The sequence below is a fragment of the Contarinia nasturtii genome, unplaced genomic scaffold, assembly GCF_009176525.2.
Source record: "Contarinia nasturtii isolate CC-2019 unplaced genomic scaffold, AAFC_CNas_1.1 Cnas_scaffold_1037, whole genome shotgun sequence".
In the NCBI taxonomy this organism is placed as follows: domain Eukaryota; kingdom Metazoa; phylum Arthropoda; class Insecta; order Diptera; family Cecidomyiidae; genus Contarinia; species Contarinia nasturtii.
In genome coordinates, this window is record NW_022198383.1 from 7,486,164 (window position 1) to 7,505,444 (window position 19,281).

The 19,281-nt window shown below is 33.1% G+C and overlaps 4 protein-coding genes across 6 annotated transcripts; 1 reads left to right on the forward strand and 3 right to left on the reverse strand.

The window, feature by feature from the left end:
• Positions 1 to 22: 22 nt before the first annotated feature.
• Positions 23 to 2,065, forward strand: LOC116344192 (activating signal cointegrator 1 complex subunit 2 homolog). The gene is made up of 3 exons (XM_031772625.1): positions 23 to 133; positions 313 to 604; positions 674 to 2,065. Exons 2-3 carry the CDS (start codon positions 326 to 328, stop codon positions 1,580 to 1,582), a joined length of 1,188 nt encoding a protein of 395 aa, XP_031628485.1. The 5' UTR covers positions 23 to 133; positions 313 to 325; the 3' UTR covers positions 1,583 to 2,065.
• LOC116344193 (EF-hand domain-containing family member C2) lies at positions 1,802 to 5,181 on the reverse strand. Its single transcript, XM_031772627.1, has 10 exons — positions 5,117 to 5,181; positions 4,940 to 5,050; positions 4,757 to 4,870; positions 4,453 to 4,688; positions 4,119 to 4,395; positions 3,920 to 4,054; positions 3,127 to 3,546; positions 2,417 to 3,054; positions 2,254 to 2,356; positions 1,802 to 2,179 (listed from the first exon to the last, which is right to left on the reverse strand). The coding sequence occupies exons 1-10, from the start codon at positions 5,162 to 5,164 to the stop codon at positions 2,066 to 2,068; spliced, it is 2,196 nt and encodes a 731-aa protein (XP_031628487.1). The 5' UTR covers positions 5,165 to 5,181; the 3' UTR covers positions 1,802 to 2,065.
• Positions 5,182 to 14,854: 9,673 nt separating this feature from the next.
• Positions 14,855 to 15,993, reverse strand: LOC116343728. The gene is made up of 4 exons (XM_031771944.1): positions 15,903 to 15,993; positions 15,773 to 15,816; positions 15,482 to 15,640; positions 14,855 to 15,355 (listed from the first exon to the last, which is right to left on the reverse strand). The coding sequence occupies exons 3-4, from the start codon at positions 15,539 to 15,541 to the stop codon at positions 14,855 to 14,857; spliced, it is 561 nt and encodes a 186-aa protein (XP_031627804.1). The 5' UTR covers positions 15,542 to 15,640; positions 15,773 to 15,816; positions 15,903 to 15,993.
• A 557-nt stretch (positions 15,994 to 16,550) lies between these two features.
• On the reverse strand, positions 16,551 to 19,107 carry LOC116344271. 3 transcript variants are annotated; one of them, XM_031772740.1, is made up of 4 exons: positions 18,827 to 19,107; positions 18,673 to 18,694; positions 17,175 to 17,262; positions 16,551 to 17,080 (listed from the first exon to the last, which is right to left on the reverse strand). In XM_031772740.1, the coding sequence occupies exons 3-4, from the start codon at positions 17,253 to 17,255 to the stop codon at positions 16,649 to 16,651; spliced, it is 513 nt and encodes a 170-aa protein (XP_031628600.1). In that variant the 5' UTR covers positions 17,256 to 17,262; positions 18,673 to 18,694; positions 18,827 to 19,107; the 3' UTR covers positions 16,551 to 16,648. The 3 variants fall into 3 exon arrangements, with proteins under 3 accessions (XP_031628600.1, XP_031628599.1, XP_031628601.1); XM_031772739.1 differs by having other exon boundaries at positions 18,673 to 19,107; XM_031772741.1 differs by lacking the exons at positions 18,673 to 18,694; positions 18,827 to 19,107 and adding an exon at positions 18,399 to 18,506.
• Positions 19,108 to 19,281: the final 174 nt, after the last annotated feature.

Genomic DNA, 19,281 nt, shown 5'->3' on the forward strand with positions numbered 1-19,281 from the left:
CCGGCAAACACTCACGCACACACACACACATCCACATACACATACGCAAGCTATGACAGAATTTTCCTTTTCACAGAGCCATTTTTAATTTTCCGTCTTTTGCGGGAAATTCTTAGGTGTGATAGGAACACGTGTAAGTTGTGCTCGCTGAAAAATAATATTTTATAGATTTTATATTTTGCATTTGGTTTTTATTTGGTGGAAAATAAGCGAAATTTATCGATATACATTGATTTGAAGTGGATTTGGTGTTGAATTTACATTTTTCAGTTTTCATAATGGTTTTTTTCTCGTATATTTTTGAACATATAGACAGAGAGAAACAATGAACGCTGATAAATTGAAAAAATTACAATCGCAAGTGCGTATCGGGGGAAAGGGTACACCACGTCGCAAGAAGAAGATTGTACACCAAACAGCCGCTACCGATGATAAAAAATTGCAATCATCTTTGAAAAAACTGTCGGTCAACACAATTCCCGGCATTGAAGAAGTGAATATGATCAAAGAAGATGGAACGGTTCTACATTTCAACAATCCAAAGGCTCAAGCCTCTTTGGCCGCAAATACATTTGCTATTACTGGACAGTGTGAACAAAAACAGGTACGATTATTAAGAAATAAAGTCAATAACAAAGAAAAACTTTATAATTTAACGTGAAAAAAATTTCAGATTGCTGAGATGTTGCCAGGCATTTTAACACAATTGGGACCAGAAGGTCTTAATCAATTGAAACGTTTGGCCAACAATGTTGTGGCTGGCAACAAATTGTTGTCAAGCGTAGCTGAGGAAGACGACGTACCAAATTTGGTAGAAAATTTTGAAGAAGTCTCACAAAAGGATGTTGAAGCTAAAAAAGCTGAAGCCGTGGTGGCCACTGTAAAGGTTGAGCAACCGGTATCACAGCCAACCAGCGAAGAAAACAAAGAAAATAAGAAGCCCGAACAAAAAGAGGCTCCGACACCTGCTGCAGTCGCTGTTGAAGAGAAAAAACCAGCCGAGCAAACTAAACCGGCTGAACCAGTGAAGCAAAAGGAGAGCCCAAAGTCAGGTGATAAAAAGTCTGAAGGTAAAAATGAAAAACAGACTGGTAATAATAATAACAATCAGAAGAAGAACGAAACCAACCAAAAGAAGGATAATGCAAAGAAGGACACGGCCAAAAAACCAACCAATGAAAAAGCACCTTCCGCTGCCGTACCAGCCAAGGCTGATGTGCAGGAAAAGAAAACTGAATCAGCACCTGTGGCTCCATCAGATCAAAAGAATCCACCGCAAAAGCAACAACAACAGCAACCAGCCCAAAAGCAACAACAACCATCGGCTCCAAAAACTCAACAGCCACAAACCGCACCGACACCGGTTCCAGCAGCCAAGGACGCTCCACCACAACAACAACAACAAAAACCTGCTAAAGCAGCAGCACCAGCACAACAACAACAAGCTACTCCAAAAGCAGCAGCACCGCAACAACAACAAGCTGCTCCAAAGGCGGCAGCAGCACCACAACAACAAGGTGGCGGCGCCAAAAAAGGACAACAAAAACCAAAACAACAACCACAACAAAAGCCAAAAGCTTAATTTAAGCGGAATTTTATTGAAAACATTTTTTTAAATATTTTTCGTGCAGAGCAATAGCGATTTCAGTATGTTTCGAAGGTTTTTAGAACCAAAAATTAGAAAATAACAAAGTGCAATACATACACACTCATCATATTCATTGTGTGATACTAACAATAAAACTAACCATTTTTGAAGTGCATTTTTTTACTAATTAATTATTTTTCTGTCTATTTTCATTATATTCGAATTGAATGATATAAAAGCATAGTATTGTGTGGCCGATGCAAACAACATATAAACATAAAATATCAAAGTGGCTGAAATGATGGAAAGTTGAGCTGAAATGTTGTTGTGAACAATAATTTACTATTCAATCCATATTTTTAAATAAAAAATATTTGTACGTGTGTTTGATCCCATTTTATCCAAATCAGCGTTTTGTGGTGACACACTTTTTTTTATATTTTTTTTTTCTCAAATAAAATTTTATGAAAATCCAAATTATTCTGTTTCTTGCTTTAACTCTGTTTCCAATCCCAGCGCGGCAATGAACGCTGCCCAATCGACGAGCTCTCGTCGATAGCTTGAATTGAAGGACTTTTTATCATTTTCATTCTGTATAAACATATGGTAATGAAATGGAGAATAAACGATAATCATTCAACTATGAATTCAATTGATTGGCTTACATATACGTTGATCGGTTGAACTGGAGGTGCCTTGCACTTTTTATTGTCGATAAAATACAAAAAATCATTGACATCAATATTCCCATCCGAATCTTTGTTCAATCTTTAAAACAGAGTCAATATTTAAATTAAATCACATAAAAGTCAGATAAAGGAAACTTACACCGAAAACATGTCATCGATCATAACTCCTTTGATTGGAATTCGACATCCTCTGATTATCGTACGTATTTTGGACGGTGGCATGAATCCGTTATGATGATCTGGAGCAACATCATACATAAATTCTTTGATTGATTCCAAATCATCCCAAAGATTGGTGGTCAGTGCCATTTGAACCAACGATTGAATTGTCGTACGATCTAATATTTGTGATTTGTTCGATACTTTCTTAGCGCTAAAATACCGTAAAAATGTGACGATTTCATGTTCGGAAATGCGATTGTCCAAAAGATCTCTTAAAGCCAAAGCGGTTGTATCATAACAAATGTTCAAACTGTCTGGCTTCGATGTTGTTTCGGCAACGTTCAAATATTTTCCAATGAATTCCTTGTAGTTTGGCGTGATGGCCTCTTTGATTTTACTTAAGATTGAACTGATATTGGCCATTGGAAATTCAGATGAATGTGATTCCATAAAATTCAATGTAAATTCATCAGCATCCGTTAAATGATATTCGAAACCTTTTAAATTCACATTTGCTCCAATGTAAAACATTTGTGGTGTGTATGCAAGGGGTCGTTGGCTTGTATATACATTCTGATTTGGCAAGTAAAATCTGGACCGTTTGAGAAAATCACGCTAAATCGAAAGAAGACAAAATATTTTAAATTTTTATCTTATTTCGCTCGAATTTATGGTGTAAAAATATACCGATTGACATGCGTTTCGCTTTCCAATTTCAAATACTGAAATCGTATCGTCGCTCAAATAATACGTTATTACAAATTCACGGTCACTGTTCTCGTCTATGTTTGAAATCATTTGAGCTTTGAATCTGAGGTTGCATTTGTCTAACTCCAAAAATTTCTTCATATCACGCTGTGGCACTTTCAATTGAATCGAATAACAGCTGGATTCAGAGTCTTCAAACGTTCCCCAGCCATTATATGGCGGCATCACTTTTTCAATATACGGCTGTTTCCATCGTGTTTCTTTCGGCCTTGCAATTGGAATAAATTCTTCGATTCCATATTTCTGTTGATAATAGTCTCGCGTAAACTTATCACAATCCGTTAAAATCACAGACCGACCAAACACATTGATTTTTTCACCGATTTTCAAATCGGCATCCTATATTTTATATTCACACATAGAGAAGTAATACAATGAAAACTAGATGACTTGTCGTATAAAATGTGGAACTAGTTGACTCTCCGTATAAAATTGTATTTTTCCATCTAATTTCATACCAAACATCGTTTTTGTGTATTCTCTTTTGTGCGGTTCTTCTCCGTTTATGCTTTGAAGAAGATCCGCATAAAAGAGAATACACAAAAACGATGTTTGGTATGAAATTAGATGGAAAAATACAATTTTATACGGAGTGTCAACTAGTTCCAAATTTTATACGACAAGTCATCTAGTTTTCATTGTATTACTTCTCTGTGTGCATAACATTCGACATTAGCATAATTAGGAACATAATGTTCTAAATTGTGGTTACCGTATAAAAGTCAATATTTGGTTTTCCGATGTCCAATTTGTCTGTGATACATCTTGCATTCATAAAATCACGACCGAGAACATTCAATACTGTCGCATTTGATTTTTGATCAAGCATTAACACATCGTCCGTTCTCTAGCATTTCGAAATGGGCGAAAGTGAATCAAATCGCTCAGCATTGAATAATTAAATGAATTACCTTTGGTAATTTTAAGCGTTTATACAATGTAGTCGGCCTTCCTTGCTTGAAAATTTCGTTAATTTGAATTGTATCATCGGATAAATAGTAGTAAACTATCAAATCATGAATGTCTCCCAACGGAGAATCACGGTCATCCCAGTACGCATCGAACTTTAAACACAGATTGTCAAACCTAAGGAATTTTTCCAATTTGTTCTCTTTCTTTTCCACTTTACTTGGCCCCGCCACTGGTCGAGATTCCTGCATTTCTTCACGTGTCAAATGAATTGGATCCCTAACAAAACCAAATATATCATTACAGTTAGTCGTAAAAATGTTATATTAAACTTACTTTGGTGTTTCAATGGCGTGTGGCACTTCGATACCGGCTCTGTTGAGATATGATCGTGTGAATCCATCACAATCGGTGATAATATAAATTCGATCAAAAATCTCAACTTCCTTTTGAACATTCAAATCAAGCATTGATAAACATTGATTTTGTGTTGATGACGAGCAGGGAATCCTTTGTCGCTTCACTATACACCCTTGTGGTATACCGGAATTATCTGTTCGCGGTTCAACAACCTGTGAGACACGTTATAATTTTGTTTATATTTATTGTTTCGAAAATCTTTTCCTTTTAAAAACCTTGCCTGAATAGTTCCATCCTCCATATAAAATAATATTTTTACTTTACGAATTTGAAACTGTGCACTTCCACTGCTTCCAACCAAATTCTGACGGAAATACGCCTTGAAACATAAAATCTGCATAAAAATATGTGAAATATATAAATGAGTATTTAAAAAATCATGAACCATTAACCGAAATCAAACCTTTCCATCATTTAAAATCCAATTGTTATCTGCATGTTTCTTCTCGACCAGAATTCTCGTATTACCAATATGCGACCAACACTGCGGCAAATGATAGTTTTCTTTTGGTTTCTAGAATAAAACAATCGAATTACACCAATGATGATGCATCTTTATTTTTATGTGTTATTTAATTACGTGGACAACAAATCCTGGAATTAAAGGTAATTTTGGTTTTCTATTCATTTCAAACGCCCTGTCAATACTGTTATTGCTACTATGTTTTTTATAAATAGATATTGTTTCTAATGGTTACTATGATTCTATGTTTTTTTATTTATTGACAAAACGAATACAGTGGGGTGTAGCGCTATGTGATTTTCGATTTTGAATTCAACACACTAATGTACGGTTGAAATATGTCGTTTCAAAAAATTCATCAAAATAAGTCAAGTGTTCTGAATCAATTTGAAATGTGAATATAATGCTCAGTTATGGGGTATTTATGAGCCAAGCGCATTTTGATTGCCACATTCTTATGATTAGGTAATTGTTAATTTAGTTGATAGCAACTTTAATTCAATTTATAATTTTACGTTTTAGCAATGGGTCAGATCAAACCTAACCCATATATTGTAGGATTATTTTCAAAGTGATTATTAATCAACAGTTAATTATAATAGTTTCGATGATGTTCTTATCCAGACAATATATTTAGCTATCGTAATCTGGATATTACAGCTCATCTGGATATCGTCAGCAGATAATACGAAGTGAAAACAATAGAGGTGATTGTTAAAGGTATATAAGCTTGTTATATACTGGTATTACTATAACAATCACTTCTATTGTTTTCACTTCGCATCATCTGCTGACGGCATCCAGATGAGCTGAAATATCCAGATGACGGCAGCTAAATATATTGTCTGTTCTTATCTTATGCATAATGAGCAAAAAGCATTTCAAGATTTCACAGCTGGTCTTCTACTTTCTGATGCAATAAAAACTGCAACTAATTACTAAAATCTGATAATAATTATAAAAGGTTCGTGGAAAAATGTATTGTTGACGAATATGCTATTGCAAAGTTTATAAAAATTAATCAATGTAGTCAAATTACGAGTCGAAATTTCAGTGCAATAGTCCAATTTCGAGATGAAAAAATATTATTGCGATGTAACTTACCTCAACAACCACAATACATATTTTCCGAACAATTAAAACACAAAAATACCGAAATGCTATTGTATGTATTGTGCATTAGTAGCGGTTTCAACGAACGTTCATGTTCGGTTCGGGTTCGTTCGTATAGTTTGATTTACCAATACCATAAAAATATCATTAGGTTGTCATAATCCTCCCATAGTTATGTATATATTGTATGTATATATGTACAAAAAAATATGTTTGTCATTATTTTGAAATTGTATAAATATTACCTGCTTCAGTTATTTGGATGATAACCAGTCTGACTTCTGTATAGTAAACTTCTTAAAAAGTTGAGAAAATAATTAATTGTTGCCGAATTTCAAAAAACTTTCGCACGATGGATTCAAGAAATTGGATGATGTTGAAAACTCCAACGTATGTCGCTGCTGGAAAAAGGAAAGCTGAAGATATGGAACGAGAAGATAGCTACCATTTTCGATCAAAATCAGAACCAAAACGTTTAAAGGCAAATGAAGAACAACAACCGAAATCTGATCCAGCCAAAGAAGAAAAAAGTAAAGTCGCAAATATGATATTCTATGGATTGAAGTGGTTATTTAACGGCCATAAATATATCAAACCCTCTGTTATCCAAACAGAAGAATCTCTTGCAGCAAAAATGAAGGCTGATAAAAAAACCACCATTAAGAAAAGACGATCAGTGTAGGACCATCCACCAAAAAAAAGAAAATATTTCAAAATGACTGTATCTTTCTAGCAATTGTATCCAAATAAATATAAATAATATTCAAATATAATTTATGCCTTTTTTATGATTTTTTGACTATATACATACAAACTATTTTTCTGGTTTACATTTACCAAAAATATTGGGTAAAATTTAATTTATTGGGTAATTTTTAATATTACTTTTTTTTTGGCTTTTTCCCGTAGTTTATAGGTACTTTAAAATATTTTACACAATATTTTAGAAAAACGTGCTGTAAGTATGAACAGGTACTTGAAGTAGAAAAATATTTTGTGTGTACAAAATTCACACTGCGAACTCACAATATGAAAGTGTTGATTTTTTCCAGTAACGTCCACTGAGATTATTTGTTACTTTTATTTGAAAAAAAGAAAGGAAATACAAATCTTTCAAATATTTTTTGTCAAGTTCGCACCATTATTTTGTATTCTATATCGGTGGGCGCTGGTATCGAAGATTTTTTGTTGAAGATTCAACGAATACGACATCTGTTAAAAGACATAAAGATTTTGGTTACTAAAGAACACACTGACTCTGATATTGTGTGTCCGTTTGTATTGAAAATTCTGCACTCAGTTGTCAACCATAGCTGCTTGTGCAAAATTTATAACACATACGCATAAACAGAATCGAAGTCAGTGTGTTTCTTAGTATACAGCGATAGCCATGTAGTTCGCTAGAGCTGTGTCATCGTAGCTGCTTGTGCAAAATTTACAACACACACGAATACACAGAATCGGAGTCGTGTGCTCAGTACTAATACGTTTGCAATACAGCTATATAGTTCGCCAGAGCTGTGTCAATACAGCAATAGTAACGAAAATCTTTATTGTCTTTTAATAGGTGGCGTATTGTTGAATTTTCAACAAATATTTCCATACAAAAAGTGCCTCACCAGCGCCCACCGTTCTAAATTGTCTTCATCGTTCCTATCCAAAAGAACATTTAAAACGTTAAAATATACGATAAGCGTTCTTATTTTTAGGTTTTTCAAATATCTTAAATGCAATGGCAACCCCCGTAATCAATAAAAACAGATGAGAAAACATCATTTGTTTTTCTAATTACGCTATCAAATTATCATTAGTCTGTCAAGTTTGAGAAAAATGATACCAAAAAAACGCAAAATTGTATTCACTCCTAATTATATGGCTATTAGTGACAACTCATGTTCAATATCATTTGAATGAGTATAAATAGCACCGCTGATAGACTTTTTTGGATTATATACAACCCGACTTCTGAAAAATAATCATATGTGCAGATAATTCTACCAGATATTTGACATAGTTTCTATAGTATATACTGTGTCAATTTCATTTTTGTGACTAAATTTAAAAAAACTGAAATATCGAATTATCAAAGCATGGACGCAAACCAAATGGATGATATTGAATCTAAGGGTTTCACAACCAAAATTTCAAGCGTAAGCATTCATATCATTAAACATATGTCTCTTTTTGCTTAGTTAAATTTTAAAATTAATCAATTGTTGTCGTTTTTCTTTAACAGGGCTTTGATTATCTATCAAAAAAAGTTTTAAGTAACTTTCAAGAAACTGACATGGATGAGGATACTTCAATGCTTGATAATAGTTTCGAAAATATGAATATAAGCAAAAAAGAATCGGGGAATGAAGTGGTGTTTAAAATTCCAAGGTATATTGGTGGTGCAAAACGTAAAGCTCAAGAGCTAGCTGACGGTCAAAAGTCCACAAGAAAAGTGGCAGCAAAACGTTTTAAGGCATTTCCAAATGAAGAAGTACCACAAACACCAGCGACGTCAAAAGAAGCAAAAAATTGGGCCGTAAATATGGTGTTCTGTCGATTGAAGCAGGTTTTTAACCATCCTGATGACATCAAATGTGGTTCTCAGTCGGACAAATCTACTGCAGGGAAAATGCAAAACAATGAAAAACCCATCAGTAAAACCAGACGATCATTACAGTTTTGAGGAAGGATTCACTAAATCACGTTTATTTCGCAAACTATTATCGTTTAACACATGAATAAGATGTAAAAAATTATTTTAATTCAGATTTAAAATAAATAAAAAACTCCAAAAGATATCTTTTTGTTGGAAAATATAAAATTAGTCCAAAATAATCAAACGTATTGTTCATTGATTCATAACCAATCCGTTTTTGAACTTTGAGCAGAATCTGTATGCAAAGCGCGACGACAATGACAGCTGGGCAACGCAGCAACTTCATTATGGTTGCCACTGTTTATGTTGGGTGCCACAAATTTGTACCATTTTTGATTTAGGCGATCGAGATTTGTGCCATTTTTTAGTTTCGCTGGCAACCGCACTATGGCGCTACTGTCAACGTTGCTTGTCATCATCGCGATTCGAAGCCTGATCATGCCCGTAACTAACAACACCTCTAATGCGTATTCCGAGTACTAATCGAAGTTTGTGACAATATGGCCGTCACAGTTTGGCAAAATCATAATGAACCGATTAAACTGCGTTAAACTGTTAAAAGAAAACAGTAGAAATAAATAGATTTTAATTTTTTACATTTTTGAAAATAAAAAATCTTTTGTTTTTTCAATTTTGTGAGATCAGAAAGTCCATTCAAAAATATTAAATTAATAAAAATGAATTGGTTGACATAACCTCACTTTTGTGTCACACTCGTGATAATCCGATTAAATAATTATTAAAACAGTAGAAATAAAAATATTTTCATTTTTTACATTTTTAAAAATAAAAATTCTTTGTTTTGTTTTTTAGTTTCCGGTAGTTTCATGAGATTTACTGCACAATATTCAAAAATATCAAATTAATGAAAAATAAAGTGGTTGACATAACCTCACTTTCGTTTTAATAATTAATTGATCGGTTTTTCACGATTGTGACACAAAAGTGAGGTTATGTCAACCAATTCATTTTTAATAATTTAATATTTTTGAATTTGTGGACAGAAAATCTCACAAAATTGAAAGAACAAAAGATTTTTTACTTTCAAAAATGTAAAAAATTAAAATCTATTTATTTCTACTTTTTTATTTTAACAGTTTAACGCAGTTTAATCGATTCACTATGAGTTTGCCAAACTGTGACGGCCATATTGTCACAAACTTCGATTAGTACTCGGAATACGCATTAGAGGTGTTGTTAGTTACAAGGTTTGTATAGGAAATCCTATACCATGATCGGGCTTCGTCGCGATTTGTCTGTATGGTTCTCTGAACATAGTGCAAAATAACTTTATGGTCCAATTTCTAGATTATTCATAGTGAAATTTAAATATGAAAACATAAAATGAGGCGACAACGTGTAATTAAGGCAATAAATCGATCACGAGTTTGCAGGTTATGTTAAACTCTTTTTTGTATTGGACTATGAACTATATAATGACTATTGTTCTATGTCCTTAATTTCAGGTAGCCAAAACATTACAAAATATCTGGTTACCAAAGGTTCCGGTAATAAAACATGCAATATTTGTGCATGGCATGTACCGAAAAGGGTCATTAAGTTCAAAATTTCTAATGAATTGAGTTTGTGTGTTTAGCTATAATTACTAATGATATGTACGAAACCTTCCAAATGAAAATGTGTGCGAAAAAAAAGTATAAATATTACCTGCTAAATATTTTTAAATCATTATCAATCTCACTTCTGAACAGTAAACATCAGTAGATCGAATTCTCCAAGTTGTCCAATATTTTACGGATATTATTTCACTTCGAATTCTAATCATTTTGAAAAAATTGAAAAACCTAACCATGGACGCAATGCAAATTAGTGAAGTTGAATCAGCAGTATTCACAGACATCTCTTCCGATGTAAGTATTCGTAATTTTTCAAAGTTCTATTAATTTGATCACATATATTTTTGATAAATATTCTTTTACATCTATTTCCATTTTGAAATTAATTAATCATTTTCTTTTTTTTTTAAACTTTTTTCAGAGTTTAGAATATTCAACGGTAACATCACAAGGCGCTTTTAGTGAATATCATGAGGCTTGCATTGATGAAGATATTTTAATGCTTGGCGGTACTCTTGAAAAGATGAACTTAAATAACAGCAAAATGGAATTGAATGCCTTCCCGGAAAATGTGTCAGCAAAAAGAACTTTGATGCATGACACTCAAGGGGAAGATGGACCCAAAACACCAAACTATGGTGCTGCTGGTAAACGAAGAGCTTACGAAAGATACATGAAATGGAAGGCCTTCCCGGGAAACGTGTCCGCGGAAAGTACTTTGATGCGAAACACGCAAGAGGGAGATGGACCCCAGACGCGAAAATATGCTGCTGTTGGTAAACTAAGTAAAACTTACGAAAAACTTATGAAGGCCTTCCCGGGAAATATGTCCGCGGAAAGTACTTTGATGCGGAACACTCAAGATGGAGATGGACCCCAGACACGAAAATGTGCTGCTTCTGGTAAATTAAGATCTTACATAAAACGTATAAAACGGGCCTTCCCGGGAAATGTGTCACCGGAAAGTACTTTGATGCGTGACACTCAAGAGGAAGATGGACCCCAGACACCAAAATATGCTACTGCTGGTAAACGAAAAGCTCAAAATATGGAGCTAGCTGATGACTTGAGATTCCGACCAAAGGCAGTTCCAAAACGTTTAAAGGCAATGGAAGAAGGACATACACCAATTACAACGAAAGATGCACAGCATTTGGTGGCAAATATGTTACTCCACCGAATGAAACGGGGCGTTTTGAATCCTGACTACATTAGATCGATTTCTAAGTCCAACCAATCTGTTGCCGGGACGATGAAAATGAGCGAAAAGTCACTGAGTAAAATGTGACGATCATTTTTAAAGAAAACAGCATCCAATCAACCAGTGAAAATTCATCAAATGTATTTACTTGTCACGTGTTTTTTTTCTTCGATTGTATTCAAAAATTATGCATAAATAAATAAAAATTATACTTTAAAAAATTGAAGTGTTTAACCTTAGACCCGTCTGTGGTGTTTACAACTTAATCCCGTCTCTATGGGTCAGATTGGAAATGGTCATTTTTTTAAGAACTAGCTCAATTATTTCATGAATGATCAATTTTATTTCTATGATACTGATACTTATATATCAATATACATTAATACTTCAAGTATCAAATATTCACATAAGTATGTGCATCACATATGTACATACTTTTATGTATCACATGTGTATTTTTACATATGCGTAAAACTTAGTTGAGTCCGATCTTTTTCAAACTTTCAGGGATTATAGTACAAGATAAGCTAAACATTTTTTGTTCTAAAACTTTTTGATCCTGCCGCCATTTTGGCCGTGGCCGGTCTTTCAATGTTGAATAATGGTCAATTTTCCTACAGCCACTGAGGCTCAGCCCCTTGACTTACAGTTGGTATTTGAATATCGTTGGAAAGGTCTTGAAATAAACTATCAATTGGCGCCTGTTTGTGCTTATAAAATACCAGTGTGTCTATAATATATAGAAATATCATTAAATAGTGTCGATATCTATACTATATCGGTCCACTATATATGAAAGATATTGCCGCACGGCACCGTATCGCACGATCGAAGTTAGTGTAGACGGAAAAAATCACAAATTGTCGTGCGGCAGTAGAAAGAACTGTGTGTATGCGTCAACATGTTTGCCGTCCGCACTCACTTCGATCGTGAGCTACGGTGTCTTGCGGAATATCTTATATATATATATAGTGCACCGATATAGTATAGATATCGACACTATTTAGTGCTATTTCTATATGTCATGGACACACTGTAAAATACAAAATTGTCTTGGTGTCATTGGTGAATAATCAAGCGGGGTTGGCGTATATGAGATTGGGAACTTTTTTATGCGAACGCAGCTGATCAGCGCCACCTCACATTAGTTCGAATTAGATCGAAAAACTGAATTTAATTCTGTAGCATTGAAATGAAAAAGAGAAAAAAACAACAACAATAGCACGGCCGCACAGAGCTGTACATCTATGCGTGCTGATGCATACATACACATATACGCTTTCTTCATTCTTTCATTCCATTGTTATACGTATCTCACTGGTCAACAGATCTATGTAGCCATGTTACTGTTGTTGTTTTTTTTTCTCTTTTTCGATTCAATTCATTGTAAATAATGGGAGTTCAACTATGGAATACAAGATGGCACAGATGAGGGGAATTCGCATTTTGTCTCTTCATAGGCTTAGCCGGTTGTGAATAATAAAGAGTGGCCGGTCGGTTTGATTATATTTTTGATTTTTTGTATGTTTAATTTGCAAAAGAATATACCTCGAGTCAATTTGACCCGAGGGACGGGTCTAAGGTTAATGTCATAATTAAAGGCACTATTATTATATAAAATGTAATCATTTTTAAATATTTCTTTCAGGACATTTCAATTAAAGAAGAGTTTTCGAGTATTCAAGAAATTGTTCAAATCTTGCAATTTATGTGCTGCCACAATGGTTTTTTGTTGAAATATTGATTTTTTTTATTGGAATGCATTAGGGCATTTCTTGCAAACTGAAAGAAACCAATTTGGCACACACACAAAACACTAGTAGTACAATTGTGTAAATCAATTGGTATTTTGCGAATTTACTAATACGAGTCAAAAAATCTATTGGTATTTTCGTACAATCGTAACTACAGCACAGTTGACACCATGGGGTCAATCACTAAATTCTAGTGCATCTAGTTTTTGATAAAAATTCACTAGAAAACTAGAAAATTCTAGTGCGTGAAGTTGGCTCTCAGTAGTTTTTCATATAAATTATATGTCCTTTGGTGTGAAGTTGGCTTCGTTTGTGACGTCATTCTTCGCACTAGATTTACTAGTTTTTCTAGTATTCACTAGCGTGATTCGCCCCATGGTTGACACACTGATTGTATGAAAATACCAAAAGAATTTTTTACTTTTGTTATTTAAACATTTCTAATACTACTGTTTTATGTGTGCATGAAATAGCTAATTGTATGAGAGTGAAAGAGTAGAGAAGTATACTTCTGTCAAATCCATAAAAGAAACAAAGCGGTACTAGATTCGAATGTGTCATTTTTACTCAGTTCCATCAAATTCTATTCCATTCTGTTCATGAATCTAGTACAATGTTTATTAAAAAAATGTTCAATGTACTTCAAATTTCAATGCATGATTTTCACCTATCGTATTTGAAAACAATTTGGCACGCATATTTTTTTTAGTTTAGTTGGACTTTCAGCACTACAGCATTGGACTGCATATACGTTTAGCATCACACAAGTGAATAAATTTGGAATTGATTGGAATTATTTTTGTACTAAATTAAATTATACGAATTACAGTAGTGGCAGTAGTTTCACCCTTGCCTGAAAATATAAACCACCGAGATCAGAAGCTAGGGAGTACATATGATATATAAATATTCTTCGTTTTACTATTTTCATAAATACATACGCAATGTACATCCAAAATAACATGTATCATATTTGTATTAGTATACATGTGCGCTATGCACAGGTGCACACTATACGTCCTCACTGAGGGGACGAAGTGTAAGCCCCTACGAATCTTTCAAAGAATTCTTTTACTTTGCAGACAATATATTGAGCTGAATATTCATTTGAAATGAAACGAAATAGCACACTATTTTTGATAAAACAATAGATGTGATTGTTGTGGTTATAAAACACTTACGTTGGTACAATAATTATAACAATCACTTCTATTGTTTTATTAAAAATAGTGTGCTATTTCGTTTTATTTCAAATGAATATTCAGCCCAATATATTGTCTGTTACTTTGCTAGGGTTTTTGGTGACGAGAGGAATATCTTCCGCTTTGCTGGGGTTTTTGAACCAGATTCACTGATAAACTTTCATGGGAGTGACAGAGACAACCATATAAATTTGGCAAGATTCTATAATGCAATAGATAATTAAACGTTTGAAATTTCCATTGAATATAATTTTTATTTATTTATGCATAATTTTTGTATACAATCGAAAGAAAAAAAAACATGTGATAAGTAAATACATTTGATGAATTTTCACTGGTTGATTGGATGCTGTTTTCTTCAAAACTGCAATGATCGTCTCATTTTATTTAGTGATTTTTCGCTCATTTTCATCGTCCCGGCAACAGGTTGGTCGGACATAGAAATCGATCTAATGTAGCCAGTGTGCAAAACGCCCCGTTTCATTCGGTGGAGTAAAACATTTGCCACCAAATGTTGTGCATCTTTCGTTGTAATTGGTGTGTGTCCTTCTTCCATTGCCTTTAAACGTTTTGGAACTGCCTTTGGTCGGCATCTCAAGCCATCAGCTAGCTCCATATCTTGAGCTTTTCGTTTACTAGCATATTTTGGTGGTGTCTTGGGTACATCTTCCTCTTGAGTGTCACGCATCAAAGTTCTTTTTGCTGACACATTTTCCGGGAAGGCATTCAATTCCATTTTGCTGTTATTTAAGTTCATCTTTTCAAGAGTACCGCCAAGCATTAAAATATCTTCATCAATGCAAGCCTCATGATATTCACTAAAAGCGCCTTGCGATGTTACCGTTGAATATTCTAAACTCTGAAAAAAGAAAAAAAAAAGAAAATGATTAATTAATTTCAAAATGGAAATATATATAAAAGAATATTCATCAAAAAAATGAATGTTATCAAATTAAAAGAACTTTGAAAAATTACGAATACTTACATCGGAAGAGATGTCTGTGAATACTGCTGATTCAACTTCACTAATTTGCATTGCGTCCATGGTTAGGTTTTTCAATTTTTTCAAAATGATTAGAATTCGAAGCGAAATAATATCCGTAAAATATTGGACAACTTGGAGAATTCGATCTACTGATGTTTACTGTTCAGAAGTGAGATTGATAATGATTTAAAAATATTTAGCAGGTAATATTTATACTTTTTTTTCGCATACACTTTCATTTGGAAGGTTCCGTACATATCATTAGTTATTAGTAGTAACACACAAACTCACCTTTTCGGTACATGCACAAATATTGCATGTTTTATTACCGGGACCTTTTGTTACCAAATATTTTGTAATTATATAGTTCATAGTCCAATACAAAAAAGAGATCGATATAATTAATTATCTTATTAATTACCTTAATTACACTTTATCGCCTCAGTTTATGTTTCCATATTTAAATTTCAGTATGAATAATCTAGAAATTGGACCATAAAGTTGTTTTGCACTATGTTCAGAGAACCATACAGATTCTGCTCAAAGTTCAAAGTTCAAAAACGGATTGCTTATCTATTAGGGGAGATAAACCAATGCTAGTTTTTATAGTTTATAGCTAATTTACTAGTTTATTGCTTGAATAATCTAATAATGCTAATATTCCTTTATGAAATTGCTAGTTTTCTAGTTTTTTGTTCTGTCAAATGACAATCAAATGATTGTACTGACACAAAATCGTGCATGAAATACTTGTTTCTTTCAATAGTCGACTTGTAAAATTGATTTAGACACAATATCAAAATGGCGGATCAAATAATTTTTGCTAATTTTTCTAGCTTTTGCTAGTTTTTTTTTAATTTTCCTAGTTTATACTCGAAATATAAAAAACTAGCTAATGGTTTCCGTCCCCTAGCTTATCTATGAACAGTTCGTTTGACAAACGGATCCATACTTTTTATTGTGTTCAATGTCAAATAGAGTTGATTATCTGAAGTGCTTTTTTGTTTCTTGTAATAATTTCCAATATTATATGGTATTTTTTCGAAATATAAATTATAAAAAATAAATGTTTTCTTTTATGCTTCTTTATTTATTTTAATACTAAGTTACAATAAATGTTTCCATGTTATACATTAAAAATATGTGACTACATGCATATTTCTTTCTTTAAAACTGCAATGACCGTCGTGTTTTACTGTTTTGCATCTTTCCAGCTGTAGATTGGGCCGATTGAGAAATAGATTTGGTGCATTCAGGGTGCAAACGAATCCGCTTCAATCGACGAAATACACAGCCTACGGCACCATTTCTTGCTTCTTTGGCCTTCATTGGTGTTTTCTGTACATCTTCATTTGCAAATGTCTTGAATCGTTTTGGTTCTGATTTTCTTCTCGACTTTTGACCCTCAGCTTGCTCTGTATCTTGAGCTTTCCGTTTTGTACCACCCGAATAGCTTTGAGTTTTGATGACTACTTCTATCTTTGATTCCGATCGGCATATATTCATCTTGTTGAGATTATTGCCAAGCATTAAAATATCCACATCCATGTCAATTTCGTTTACTTCACTTAAGACGTTTTTTGATAAGTAACCAAAGTCCTGTTAATGAAAAATGACAATATTTTTAAAAAAATAAAATAAAAATAAGCTAGATATCAAAATAAAAGACGTTTTGAAAATGATAAATACTTACATTAGAAATATTGGGTGTGAATACTGCAGTCATGAATGCCGTTTCAAGATCATTCACTTGCATTTCTTGCATTTCTTCCATTTTTGATCTGCAAATATTATTTAAATTTAAATGGAAATAACTTTAATGTTGACAACTTTGGAGAATTCTTTCTACTAATATTTCACACATTCGAGCAGTAAGCAAAACTGGTTTAGCATCAAAAGATACGTTTAAATAGTTCAAAATAATAACATCGTTGGTATAATTCGTCTGCGGCTGAAAACTTATTGTTTTCTGCACTTTGGACTACAGCATTGTATGTTTTGTGACCTCATTTTTTGGTTGCGAAGGATTAACTCTACCTATTCTTATTCTTTTCTAGATAGTTGAGATTAAAGAATGATAATGTGTTATTGTCATATTATACATCCCTTTGTTTTGCAATGGTAACATGTGTCTACATATTTTTTTTTTGTAATTTTAAAGTTTAAAATAATCATACCAAATAACGGTGTTTGGAATACAATGGATGTTAAAATAAAATGCAAATTTTGGGAAAATGCAGTCGACTACAGTTTGAATTCAAGAAAAAATTCATGTAAAACGTATAGAATTTGAGACGAAAAAAATCAGGAATTTCATTGTTTCAATACTTTTCGGCGCCTTTTCATAAAATCCCGACTGCATTTCCTTTATACAAGCAAGTTTTGAATATTAATCATCCGACAATGGCTTTTATTGGGGTATCATCGAACACATTTTTGTTATCATATCCTCTGTTATTTACACGTTTTTATATTTACTAGATTCCTTCCAAAGGAATTCATAATCGCATCTGTGATTTGCAGGCTAAAATGTTATTTTCATAAATCAATGTACAAGAAATTATTCATGTTTTGCTGTTAGAATGTGTTAGCACCCAGTTTTGATAAGGTTGTTGCCTTTTTGATTTTTTAATCCAAACAAAATTGTGCTCTTCAAATAAAAATTAATTTTTAACAATTCTAATTTAGGCACGTTTCGCACTGGAGTTTATCTCTGGAAATAAAAAATGCCAACAAAGCAAGTGATGTCAAAAGATTTGAAAACTCAAATCGAAATGCAAACGAAAAAGGGTATCAAATGCAAACGGGGGGCAAATTTGGATGTGGGTCATAAAAAATACTATGCAGATCTTGCAAAAACTGCCGGGATTCTAAATATACGAGAAGTGTACGCCGAACGATTTACCGATGCAATCACCTGTTTGAGAGAATCTGGATATCGTAACTATAAGTATGTAATTAATCGCAGCGTATTCCACAGAGAAAAGGAAATGTAAAAATTGAAATCCGAAATAATATATTGCCCATCCGCTCATAAAACTATAACGTAAAAATTGAAAGAAAACTGAATAATCCAGTCTTAAAACTAATAATTCAGTTGTTTTTGGAAGAAAAAATGGTTGCGATAAAAATAAATGTTTTTGTTCATAATTTTAAATCTCAATGACAATAAATGATCATACATGACTTACCTTGCATAAAATTTACTTTCATCTGTGTTTTTGTAACCAAGAAATGTGATAAATTGAAACGTAGCAAGATCAAAATTATTTCAATTAGATTCTTTCAGCAATTATGTCATTTTTGATCAATTTTTTTATTTTATAGTGTTGATTTTTGTTTTACCGTTTTACCAAAAAAGCCTCTGTCACGGTGAAGAACGAGCAGTTGGTAGATCAATTTTCCGTGTGTTGTGAATAGAAACTTAATTTATATTCGCACATTCAAAACGTTGCAGAAATATCTCCCTTTTCATTGTCAGTCGATATTGACGCAATGAAACAACGTTCCGAATGTAAAAATTAAGTATTTATTCACAACACACGGAAAATTGATACCCGATAAAAATATCTTCAGTGTTTTATAATAATATTCGTTAAATGGTCAATAAATCTTATGTTGAAATATCTCACATTCGCGGCTGAAAAAATTGACAAGTTGCGATTTCAAAGTTGAGTAAGTGTTGCCAAAGTGGAACAACTGAATATAGGAAACCACTGAAAACAAAATACCACAATAAAAATATCATTAAACAGCGATGAAAAGTAAGAAAGAAATGCGACAGACACAAACTTCAATCA